The following is a 13140-nucleotide window of genomic DNA, read 5'->3' on the forward strand; positions in this document are numbered from 1 at the left end:
GTAAAGCCAAAGTCTGGTGGAGTTCAGTGAGAATCACCATATACATATCCATGTTAGGAAAATAAACTGAGTCTCTGTGTTGTGTGGCATAAAGTAATTAAGTTATAACTTGGCTGTTTTATCCTTATTAAGAGTGTGAGTGTATACCTACAGAAGAATTAGCCTATTTGGTTGCCATATATATAGACACCAGAGTTTATTGATTTTTTGCAGCAGATGAGAGATGGAGCCTCCATAGTGATGTATTCCCACATTGAAGCAGCATAAGACAAGGCTGGTAAATTGAGATTGTTGTTTCAAATAACCCTGTGCTTCGCTGAGCACCTAGGGCCAAGTGGATGCACTGACTAAGAAAGCGTGAGATCCTTTCCATCCAAACAGAGAGAACAGGAAGCAGCCAGAGTTGGGAAAGTCCCCTACCCTCACTCACTCCATTCTCTCACCCTCATTCCAGGCCCTGTGCAAAGTATTTCCAGCTGGGCCCTCCACTGAAAGAAAGGTGATCGTATCTCCCATCATAAAGCATATTACTCCACTGGGATTGAAACAGAGCATGGGTTTGGGGAAATTTTCCTAAGACATTAAAGAATCTGGCAGCCCTACTCCAGCCCATTCTGCCCACCTACAGCTTGAAGCTATGGCCATTATCTGTAGGTGAGATCCTGGACCAAAAAGTATTGGAAGCTGGGTATATTTCCTCCATCCAAGAGAGAAACCTTGTTTCTGTGGCAGTAAAAATCCGGTTATGAGTCCTGACAACTGCATAAAGAAGGGATGAGGGAACGGTGGAACCAGGTGGGCTTTCCTTTGGGACACGAGAGTTATAAGCTCCCATCTCCTCCAACCTAACCACCACTGTGAGAGTCTCCGCTGCTAAAATCCAACTGCACTGGCTGCTGCCCTGAGAGCAAGACACTGGCACAGCTGGTCTGTCCTTTAATTAACCTGCCTTCTGCTCAAAATCACATTTAGATTTTGAGAGTAATTCTGAGATTTAGCTAAAACACTATTTTTTTTTTTTGGTAGGTCTTATCTTTTGCCTGCATGAGGTTAAAGGTTTTATTGTCCATCTGTTCCAATCTGCTTTATATCTTCCAGAAATTCCACACGGTTTGGTTCTGCCAGTAGAAACCCTCCTAGGTTTCCAGGACTGCTGTGGATTTATTTTTATGCATATAGTTCTGACATTTCAATAGGAATCAGGGGGCGGGAGCAACTACAGGTGTGCGTTCATTCAGTAATCCTGAACGGGAACTCTGCCTTGCCTCCATCCTCCCTGCTGCCACACGTTTCCTCTTCTATCAGGCCTTCCTTGTTGCAAGCTATCTTGCTAGATGGGTCAGAGCAGGCCACTCCCGCCCTACTTTCAAAACCTGTGTGGCTCCTCATCATCTAAAAAACGAAACCTCCAGCAAGTCATCTAAGGTCCTGTCTGGTACTGGCCTGTTTTCCAATTTGCTATTACAACTGTTTCCCCAAATTAATTTTCACCTCCTTAAAAAACGGGGATCGTTTCTCACTTTCTATTCCGCACTACATGCCGCTCACGGGAGGCATGTCTAAACATTGATTTCCTTCCCCTTTACTCCTACCCATTCGATAGTCACCAAACATCTGCTTGAATAATTGACTAAATACTTGAATTTATTTGCATTTACTTTTATTTTACTTCAGAAATTAGAACTAAATAACCATTAAATGTTAGCCTATACTTGCACAACTCTAAATTTTAGCATTGGTCATGCAGTTTTAAGAGCACAATGTGTTTAAAAATTGTTCTATATCCTGTCACATAAAAGTCTGTTACATATCCTATCACCAAAAATATCCTTAGGTATTTTGAAGATGTTGCTATGTTAACTTTTTACACAGCATGCATAAGAATCTGTGTACTAAAGTAATGTTAATATTGTTTCTTATAGGAGAATTTTGTTGATTGATTCAGGGTCATTTTAATTGCCAACTTTGCCAATTTTCACTATTGTTTAAGATGTGCACTTAATTTAAATGATAGAGCAGTTATCTCTATAGCTTCAGTTTAACTTTGCTTTACTACCATGCAGAAGAATTTGGGGTTCATTAACATGCTATGTTGATGTGACTGCTGCAGCTATTGCTGTCATTTGCTCATAGTGGTAGAGGTAGGGAAGTGGGGGGCCTAATATTCCATGAATGGAAAATGCGCAAATACTATACAATTTTTTAATCCTTATTAATAATGAGGACATCATAAAATTTTTTTTTGCTGCTAGTATGTCACTTTTATCCCTTAATTTGGTTTACTTTTATAGGGAGGGAAAAGTAAAGATGCACCTTCATGGGATCCTGTTGGCCTGAAATTCCCAGAGCAGAATACTCCAAGAAACTCTCATTGCCACCTTTCCAACAGCCCTAGAGCAATAGAGCACGCCTATCAATATGGAGGAACAGCCAACAGCCGCCAAGAGTTTGAGCACTTAGAAGAAGATTTTGGTGCAAAGTAAATTAACACACTATACCCCTAGACTCTTAATGACATGGCTGGACTCCATCTTTGTTTGTCACATGTCATCTTTTTTTCCTATCTTTCTTTTCTGTGCCACCTTAATTCTATTATGTTATCATCAAAATAAATACTAAATAGTACATGATTTATGCTTTCCAAAGAATTATATTCTCTGTGACTTTCCGAATGCAAGGTTCATAAAACCGCATTCTTCCAGGAGTTTACTGTGTTTGCTCAAAAAGAAAAGAAAAGGAGAAGAAGGCGGACAAGTTTCAAATGACTGGTCATCTACCCTTGATATCATCCTCCCTCTCCCATACAAATTGCTTTCAGATTGTAAATGGGAGTGCATTCGAACTGCTAGAAAGTTAACAAGGAAAGGCATTGAAAATGCAAATACTCTTGTATGTCTGTGACCCTCCAGCTATCTCCAGCCCCATCACCTCTTTCCAGTATTTCACAGATCTCCAGGTTACCTGATGCTACTGAAGAATTATCATTTTAGCACCAAAATATTTTTACATAGGTCTTACATAGCTCTGTCAAACATTCACAGAGGCAAAATATTCAATAATAAATCTCTAATGCCTTATAATTTCCTACTTGCCTAACAGGCAGAATCAGTATTTCGTATTTTTCAGGAATAATTAGAGTTAATCAAACTAGAAGTTAATCTAATAAATTTATCTTATCCATAGCCTGGGGCTAAATTTCTAGAAGGTTTTGTTTAATTTCTACACATTCGGGTGGCCGCTTTTTACACGTGGTATCCATTAATTAATTTTTACTGGGAAAAAATGTAGTCTATATTTTATATAGCACACAAGTGATATTATATTATTTGTATAGCTCACAAGTATTTTGTCCACATGGATAAGCTTCTTTAACATATATATTTTTACTAAATTGCAGTCTTTTTTTTTTTTTTTTGGAGACAAAGTCTTGCTCTGTCACCCAGGCTGGAGGGCAGGGGCATGATCATGGCTCACTACAGCCTCAATATTCTGGTCTCAAGCGATCCTCCCACCTCAGCCTCCCAAGTAGCTAAGGCTACAGGTGTACACCACCATCCCTGGCTAATTTTTTAAAATTTTTTCTAGAGATGGGGTTCCACTATGTTGCCCAAGCTAGTCTTAAACTCCCAGACTCAAGTGATCCTCCTGCCTTGGCCTCCCAAATTGCTGGGATTATAGGCCTGAGCCACAGCACCCAGCCCGCAGCTGTATTTTCAAAGCAAGATACAGTAATATCCTTAACTGAAACAACATTTCCTTAAATGTGGAATACATCCTTGTTGTATAAGGAAGTAGAGAAGAATTTACATTTTTGAACTAGCCATGCTAATTTAATATTCATTAATAATACTACGTATGGAATAATTAGTAGTAATGTGCTTAGGATTAGATAGAACGGCTACTTATTCTTCCTTACACTGTATTATTTTAAGAAGTTAGAGATCATCCTCAGTCTCATTTTACCTATGGTAATCCCTTTCTTTTCATTTACCAGATCTCAGTTTTCCATTCGCCTGAGAACTCGCTCCTCCCACGGCATGATCTTCTATGTCTCGGATCAAGAAGAGAATGACTTCATGACTCTATTTTTGGCCCATGGCCGCTTGGTTTTCATGTTTAATGTTGGCCACAAGAAACTGAAGATTAGAAGCCAGGAGAAATACAATGACGGACAGTGGCATGATGTAAGTTGAAGGCAGAGAACAGCATTATCAGCAAATGGCTACCATTGTCAAGTGGACACTACTGGCTCTCCATTACTCTTTCTAGAAATATCCATTTTAAAATTCTGCTGCATGCCCAGAATTCAATTTCAAAAAATTGTGTTCCTTATAAAAGTCTTGAAGCATGCTGCTTAAAAAGAGACACAGGCTGAGTGTAATTGTTTTAATCAAAGATTCAGTAGCCAACATAAACTGAAATGTGGTTTTTAATGATTTCTCACTTATTCTCTACTGCCAATAGATTTTTAATTTTCAAAAATTATTATGGAGCGTCTTTTATTGGCCAAGCTGTGGAAGATACAAAGTGAATAGTAAATCAGTTAGGAAGACAGGATACCACAGGGGCAGTAGATAAATATTGGAAGAAATTGGTGGGTATATAATGGCAAGAGTAAGCAATGTAACATGCATTACAATTCATCACAAGAAATTTAAGTGGGAGGGAACAACTACATTGCCAGAAACCTGCTAAACAGAAGAGATAAACTCCTGACCTTCAGAGAAGGTACCAGTTTTTAGATAAACTTTTTGAAGATTTCCCATGGCACTGCAATAGGAAAATTAGAAGAAGAGGAAACAACAGCCTTTTCTCCAGTCTTGGGATGTTCCTGAGTTGTGCTGTTTTCCTTCTCTTCATGCAGGTGATATTTATTCGGGAAAAGAGCAGTGGCCGACTGGTGATTGATGGTCTTCAAGTCCTAGAAGAAAGTCTTCCTCCTACTGGAGCTACCTGGAAAATTAAGGGTCCCATTTATTTGGGAGGTGTAGCTCCTGGAAAGGCTGTGAAAAATGTTCAGGTAAGCCAGGCAGGATCAGGTAGAGCCGCTAACCTTTAGAGGCAGAAGATCATCTCATTGAGGCCCTCGTTTCACAGAAGGAAACTGGAAACTAGCACAAGTAAAACGGTAGTTTTCTGGAGATGGGATATCAAAGTGAGTACTGCCCTGTGGGCTGCCTGTCTGCCCTGTGGCATCACAAAGTCAGAAGTACTCTTCTGATTCTGAGGTAGATGTGAAATGAAAGAAGTTTCACAGGCATAAATTATCATAAAAATGTATGTCTCAAGGGGATCTTATTTGTTCAGGAAGTACCTATACTTTTTTATTTTTTTTATTTTTATTTTTTTGTTTTTGATTTTTTTTTACTTTTAATGTAAAGAGATAACAAAAAAGAAAGCAAGTCATTGCATTATATATTATTGAGTGAATAAAAAATTTCAGATTATTATGCAAACTACAATTCCATTTTTAGTGTCTTACACGCAGCCACACACACACACACACACACACACACACACACAGAATTTGTAAATGTATAAAGGAAATGTGGTTACCCTGGGGAGAAGTGAGAATATAGTAGAAAAATATTTGTGTAATTTAAAAATTAAAAATATTATACTTTTAAAAATATTTAGCAATAAAAGGAATGCATCGAAGGACTACATTTTTATTAACATAAATATAGGTTGATTTTAGCAATGTTAAAAATAATTTTTAAGACCCATTAATATATGTAGACGAAGCCAAAAATATGGTTTACATTATAATTAGATTTTAGATAAGCAGCCCCAATTCCATGGCAATCTCTTTTTGAAAATGTCCAAATGCAGTACAAAATCAGTTATCGAAAGTGGCCCCAATTTCTTGTTCTGTGATACAATGCATTCTCAATCACAAAAACAGCTTATGAAACCAGAAATGAAAGCTTTCTGCTGTTTATCTGGCAATGAGATTTAAGTAAAGAACTTTGCTAGTCCTAATCAGCCTTAGGTGATCTTGGCACAGCTGTCATTCTTGAGGGAAAACAAGATGCTTCTAAATATGCGATTTGAAAACCACAGCTGCAACTTATTTTGTCAAAGTATAACATAAAAATGTCCATAGCTTAATTACTACAGCTTGACTTTATCAAATACAAAATTCCAGCTTCAAACAATAAGTTAAAAAGCAACTATCCAGGAAAGTATTGATCATTCAGATAGCTGAAATAAATAAAACAAGGAATTACTTGGTTTCCCTCAGGACTCAAACCCCCTCATTTTGCTTTCCCTTGGTGCGTCTATGTTGAGAAAATGGATTTTAAGAAATGTCTTCTTCCCTCAGATTAACTCCATCTACAGTTTTAGTGGCTGTCTTGCCCATCTCCAGCTCAATGGAGCCTCCATCACCTCTGCTTCTCAGACATTCAGCGTGACCCCTTGCTTTGAAGGCCCCATGGAAACAGGCACTTACTTTTCAACAGAAGGAGGATACGTGGTTCTAGGTAACATTAGTTATGTTAAAAGTAGGAGTCATGAAATGCTTCTTTCCTGGAGATGGCTAACAGGGAATATCAGGCCCAGAGTTGAAATTTAAGAATGCCAAACTCAGCCTTAGAAGATGACCTCTTTCCAGAAGGACCACCTTTCTCCCCATTGCATTTCAAACCATACATGCAGTCCCCATCCTTCTATACTCTCCCTAACCAGGCTTCTCCACAGCTGCCAAACTTCTGGATGAAGAACACCTGGGCTCCTTTAGAAAATCTATGCTGCTCCATGGCCTGAGCCATGTCAGTTCTTGGCCACCCTGCTCCTCAAGGTGTTGCTCTGCTCCTTCTTGGCATGAACCATGGTACTACTAAAGGAAGTTCCATTTCCTCCCTGTGATCTGCCACACCAGCAGACAACACTATTTTTCAGAATTTTTTATTTCTGGATTTTTATTATTCTCCTTGATCATTACTCGCTCACTCATTTATTGAACAATTTTTATTGTATGCCTCCCGTAAGGCAGTCCCTATGCCAGATGATGGGATATAACAGCTCTAAAAATAAATAAAATCCTAGCAGACTACACACAATCATCTAATTCATTCCAAGAACATTCTATGGAGCAATCACTGGGTGTGAGGAAGACACCAGAATAAGTGCCTGGAACGAGGATAGGAAAGGGTATAAAGCTGCATGTTCCTTGCTCTCAGGGCATTTAGGTACTTCGCACATCCCCTGAATAAAGAAATCACAATGCACAGTCAAGTATACTTTTTAAACAACCAGTAGAACACCCAGAGGTAATATTTCTTCTCTTGTCTAACTCATGATTTTACTTGCCTGCCTCACCCACCTTCTGCACTAAAACACTCACACTCACACTCCCAATTCTCAGCCTTTCATGGAATTTCAGTGATAAGAACTCTAATGGTTTGGACAGCTGGAAACACAGAGCAAACTGCACAATTTATGTACTACTCCATGAGCATTAACTAATAGCAGGAAAATTTTTTAAATGATTTACAAGACACATCAAGTGAACATTATTTAAATGCCCTGGTTTGCAATTAGTCTCTTGGAGTAAACACAACTATTCTTAATAAGAATTTTATTGGATCACCTCAGTAACAGCTCCTAAATACTTTCTCTACTCTTTCTTCTCTGAAATGCTGTACAGCACTGGCACCAGTTAGGTTTTTGTTTAAGAATTTTTTTTTATTTAATGGATTTTGATATTTGCTTTGTCTACATTTTTCTCTGGTCTTTTAAAAAATTTATTTCTTAAAGTTCCGGGGTACATGTGCAGAACATGCAGGTTTGCTACAAAGGTATACACATGCCATGATGGTTTGCTGCATCCATCACCTCATTATCTATATTAGATATTTCTCCTAATGCTATTCCTCCCCTATCCCCCCCGCTATCCCTCCCCTAGCCCCTCACCCCCCCGACAATCCCCAGTGTGTGATATTTCCTCCCTGTATCCATATGTTCTCATTGTTCAACACCCACTTATGAGTGAGAACATGCGGTATTTGGTTTTCTGTTCTTATATCAGCTTGCTGAGAATGATGGTTTCCAGCTTCATCCATGTCCATGCAAAGGACATGAACTCATCCTTTTTTATGGCTGCATAGTATTCCATGCTGTATATATGCCACATTTTCTTTATCCAGTCTTATCACTGATGGGCATTTGAGTTGGTTCCAAATCTTGGCTATTGTGAACAGTGCCACAATAAACATACGTGTGCATGAGTCTTTATAACAGAATGATTTATAATCCTTTGGGTATATACCCAGTAATGGGATTGCTGGGTCAAATTTTATTTCTATTTCTAGATCCTTGAGGAATTGCCACACTGTCTTCCACAATAGTTGAACATATTTACACTCCCACCCACAGTGTAAAAGTGTTCCTATTTCTCCACATCCTCTCCAGCACCTTTTATCTCCTCATTTTTTAATGATCACCATTCTACCTGGCATGAGATGGTATCTCAATGAGGTTTTGATTTGCATTTCTCTAATAACCAGTGATGAGCTTTTTTTCACGTTTGTTAGCTGCATACATGTCTTCTTTTGAAAAGTGTCTTTATTTTAAAATATAGGTCCAATCAGGATAGCTTTCTTGCTCAGTGACTGCAAAATAAAGCCTAACCTCCATACTTCAGCACTAGAGCCCTTCCCAGTGTGGCTCCCACCTACCGTGTCTCCTTCTCCCCTGGCAGGGACAGTCCAGCCACAGTGGCCTTCACAGTGCTCTCCAAGCATTCCAGCCTCCGTATCTGTGTTCAGTCTACTTCCTCTGCCCAGATTGCCCTGTCTGGCTCACTTGTGAAATACTCAGCAGTGCTGCTCCTACTTGGAATTAATTTCTCCTATGCTGGGCTCTCATAACACATATTTTATATGCTGTTCCCAGCCTCACACCCCACAACAGGACTGATGTGTTCATTATCTTCTTTCCTCACAGAGCTTTCCACAGTGAGTTTGACATGGAATAGCCACTTTCTACTTACCCGTTCAAAAATGCATCAAGCTTTCATAAACGGATACAAAGATACAAAATTACAAATTACACCATAGTTAAAAATATTATCTTGCTATTCTTGGGAGTTTATAGTATTTATCTCCACAGATGAATCTTTCAATATTGGATTGAAGTTTGAAATTGCATTTGAAGTCCGTCCCAGAAGCAGTTCTGGAATCCTGGTCCACGGCCACAGTGTCAATGGGGAGTACCTAAATGTTCACATGAAAAATGGACAGGTACTGTCTGAAAAATGTGTAACCATTTGTCTCATCTGATCTTGAATTCTAGATCTGAAGCAGACATATTTTCACAGAATTATTTCATCAATCTTTCCTAACTGAAAAGAAAAATAGGAAAGCTGTAACATGAAATGTAAATGTGGGCAATATTTGGATTCAGATTCCTATGTTGAAAGCTGATTTAATAAAAATGAAGAGTGATGAAAATATGGCAAAATTACCAAAAAAAAAAAAAAAATCACCAGTAACAACATAAAAAGTTTTAACAAAAGAATGAGAAGCATTTTTTTTACCAAATGGAATCAGCAAACCTAACTATCAAAATCGACAAACACTAAAACAGACATCTTTCTAAATATCTATAATATATGTATATCAGATATCATGTAGGTGTACTAGATATGTATATATACTATACATATTATTATCAATTGATAGAAATAAAAAATTATAATTAAATGCCACTTTCATCCTAAAATATTACTAACGAATATTCATTGAAGTATTCCGGTAAATATTAAGAAAAAAGTAAATTTTCATTGATGCTACTAACTTAATACAACAGATTTTTATTTGGGTTCCAGTACATTTTATTGAGCCATCATAATAAAATGTATCCCTATTTGGTGCTTACTATGTGTTGGGTACTATTCTAAATGCTTTCCATAGATTAACGCATTTAATCTCCCCAATTATCTCTATGATGTAGGTAACAGTATCGATTTTAATTTACAAATGAGAAAATTGGGGCAGAGGGTAAGTTAAATAGGAGACTGGCTGTCCAGCTTCAAAGTCCATGTTCTTCACCAACCCTTTAACCTGCTTCGTTTAACACACTCCATCTTTAGCAATTAAAGGGATTCATCCTATTTGCCGTCCCTCTCTCCCTGTTTTCTCCCCTGGGAAGTTATTTTGTTCTCTCCCGAAGGAGCACCCCCAGTTGAACCTATTTCTATAGCCTGCCAAAGAGTGACCCCTTGTGTTCAAACTGCAAAGCTAATCATGTGTGAATATTTGTTGAAGTATTGCTTCACTGTGGTAAATTAAGAAATTCAGTTTTATCACAATGAGGATAAACTAAATCATAGAATTTGCCCTATATTTGCAGGTCATAGTGAAAGTCAATAATGGCCTCAGAGATTTTTCCACCTCAGTAACACCCAAGCAGAGTCTCTGTGATGGCAGATGGCACAGAATTACAGGTGAGAAAAGCTGAGTGTCCTGGGGAGCCTGCACACCGAACTGTAAGATTATGACCTGGCAGAACTTAGACTATCACTTATATGATAAGTAACACATGACAGTCTAAAAGTAGACAAGAAAAGAAAATCATGTTATTATACTAATATGTGTATATTGAATCCAAGTGATTCAAAAATATGAATGCTACAAAATAGTGTTGAGAGTTGCTTAAACAATGCATAACTTATAGAGGAAAAAAGTAGCACAAGAATATTCTAAATATTCTCCCTTTTTAAGAAAAATGTTACAGCCATTTCTTGGTTAGACATCTTTGATGATTTTAATAATATAGAAAAAAGCATGGGTTTTATTTATAAATAAAAGCAATTACTATGATAGTCTTTCTCATGTAAAAATTCATTACCCCAGTGCCACTTATGACCAGCCTTTGCCCTGCATTTCAGTTATTAGAGATTCAAATGTGGTTCAGTTAGATGTGGACTCTGAAGTAAACCACGTGGTTGGACCCCTGAATCCACAATCAATTGATCACAGGGAGCCTGTGTTTGTTGGAGGTGTTCCAGGTAAGCCTTGTTTAAAGGGACAAGTTTCCAATTCAAAAAACTGAGTTCTCATAATTGTTATTATAGAATTGAACCATGTGTTTTCGTGATGCACCCAGTTACTCAAAGGATTTTATATACAGTGTCCTTTAAAAGGAAAAAGCACAATAAAGTGACTAGACTCCAGCGTTACAGCTGGTAGCCATTACTCTCCCTTGCCATATTTGCTTGTTTGTTTCTTTCCTTTCCCTTTTAAGTGCCCTCCACACACATACACACAGTGAAACACATACCCTATTTTATCTCAAACACAAAGAATACTCATTGACTAACTCTACAGTAGGATCTGAGAACTTTGGAGGATTACGTTTGCTGTGAATTGCTCCCCTTCCTCAGTAGGAGAAAGTACAGTCTTCTCTGTCCATGATTAGTCTGAACTGCAAAAACAGCTGCAGACCATAAGTTGTTGCTCGTTGGTAGTGACATTCCCTCAGAGAGGTTCCCAGCTGCAATTCTGTAAACGTCGTCAGTCACTGCTGCTGTCATCTGCCAAGAATGGTGTATAATCCAGGATGGTGACAGGACACTTATGGACAACACACACACATACCAATTGTTTTAAACCTCTGAAGCAAGGACCATATCTTCATATTGAATGCATTTTTTTACACATTTCACTAACTCGGAAAACCTGAATGTTCTGGCTGAGGAGTGGGATTTTAAAAGGAAATAACCCAGCTTTTGCTGCTGGAACTTGGTGGGGAGTTTTGAATTGACATATCATAGTTGTACATATTTTGGGGGTACATGTGATATTTTGATACCTGCATACAATGTGTAATGATCAAATCCGGATAATTGCAATATCCATCACCTAAAACATTTATCTTTTCTTTGTGTTGGTAACATTACAATTCTTCTCTTCTAGCTACTTTGAAATATACAATAAATTATTCTTAACTATAGTTTCCCTATTGAAATATAAAATATTAGAAATTATTCCATCTAACTGTATTTTTGTACCCATTAACCAACTTCATCTCCTTCTGCCTTCCCTTCCCAGCCTCTCGTAACTACCACCTACTCTCTAACTCTCTTCATGAGATCTACTTCTTAAGCTCATATATATGAGTGAGAACATATGCTATTTGTCTTTTCATGCTTGGATTGGTGGAGATTTTAATAATCTTCTAATAGACAATTTTTAGACTGACACATAAAGACAATGCTTTAAGTAAGAGGGCAAGAAAGCACACATAAAACTAAGCATCTGACCTTGGGTACTCCAAAAAGAGTGAACAACTAAGTACTCTTTTTTGTGTGAATTTTTCAAATACTAGTATTGACAGTAATGGTAACCCAGTGTGAAAAGAAATACTTGAGACTCTCACAAAGCAACTCTTCTCCTTTGTCTCCCCCTTCCACTCCCCTCTCCATTCCCCAGTCCTCTCCCTGTTCCTGACTTTAGGTTTGAAAGGATTCTGGCAAAGGCCAGCACTGCACTTCATGCAGGTGCAGCATGCAAAAGTCTCACATCAGTGCACATTTCGGCACACAGAAATCACAACACAGTTGAAAGTGCTTCACAGATTCCCAAGCATCCCCAGGATTAAATTCACCATAGCATGCAAGCTCCTTGACCGTCATCTCTCTCCTCCTCACCCCTGCCTTTGGGATCTCTCCACACCTTCTGGGACTAAATGTTCAATGATGGTCTCTTTACTCCAGGCCTCTGCGTAAGGGAACTGAGCCTCCCTTTCTGGGAAATAGTCTTCCTTTCCTCCCCTAGTACCTTTGTAAGGAGCAACTTCTCCCATTCCTCCCCAACCTAGCTCCTATTGACCTTTAGGACTCAGCTCAGACTTTTACTTACACACACACGCCCCTTTCCCCCTAGGATGTGTATGCATACCACTGTTGTAGCACTTAGCACAGAATACTGTTGTAACTAAGTAGTACTGATGGCAGGGAACATGACTATATCCAACACACAGCATGGATTGCCTATTAAGCACTGTGCTAGGCTTTGGGAGGTGGACATGGAAGTTGGAGTATTTGTTCTTCACTATGCACCCAACGTTCTTACTACATTTTTCAAACAAATATTTCTTTTTCACTTCTGTTTGTTTGCTTTCATAGTCTGATCC

At 38.4% G+C, this 13140-nt stretch overlaps 1 protein-coding gene across 3 annotated transcripts in view; it reads left to right on the top strand.

Moving 5' to 3' along the window:
- Positions 1-13140, top strand: part of LAMA4 (laminin subunit alpha 4) — a 161516-nt gene that overhangs the window by 145956 nt on the left and 2420 nt on the right. For all 3 annotated transcript variants that reach the window (XM_010346489.3, XM_074397586.1, XM_074397587.1), the window contains exons 32-38: positions 2292-2479; positions 3995-4184; positions 4865-5020; positions 6326-6485; positions 9115-9245; positions 10357-10450; positions 10895-11014. In XM_010346489.3, the coding sequence (XP_010344791.1) occupies positions 2292-2479; positions 3995-4184; positions 4865-5020; positions 6326-6485; positions 9115-9245; positions 10357-10450; positions 10895-11014 (1039 nt within the window). The remainder of the gene's footprint in view (positions 1-2291; positions 2480-3994; positions 4185-4864; positions 5021-6325; positions 6486-9114; positions 9246-10356; positions 10451-10894; positions 11015-13140) is intronic.

Source organism: Saimiri boliviensis, chromosome 4, assembly GCF_048565385.1.
Source record: "Saimiri boliviensis isolate mSaiBol1 chromosome 4, mSaiBol1.pri, whole genome shotgun sequence".
NCBI classification, from domain to species: Eukaryota; Metazoa; Chordata; class Mammalia; order Primates; family Cebidae; genus Saimiri; species Saimiri boliviensis.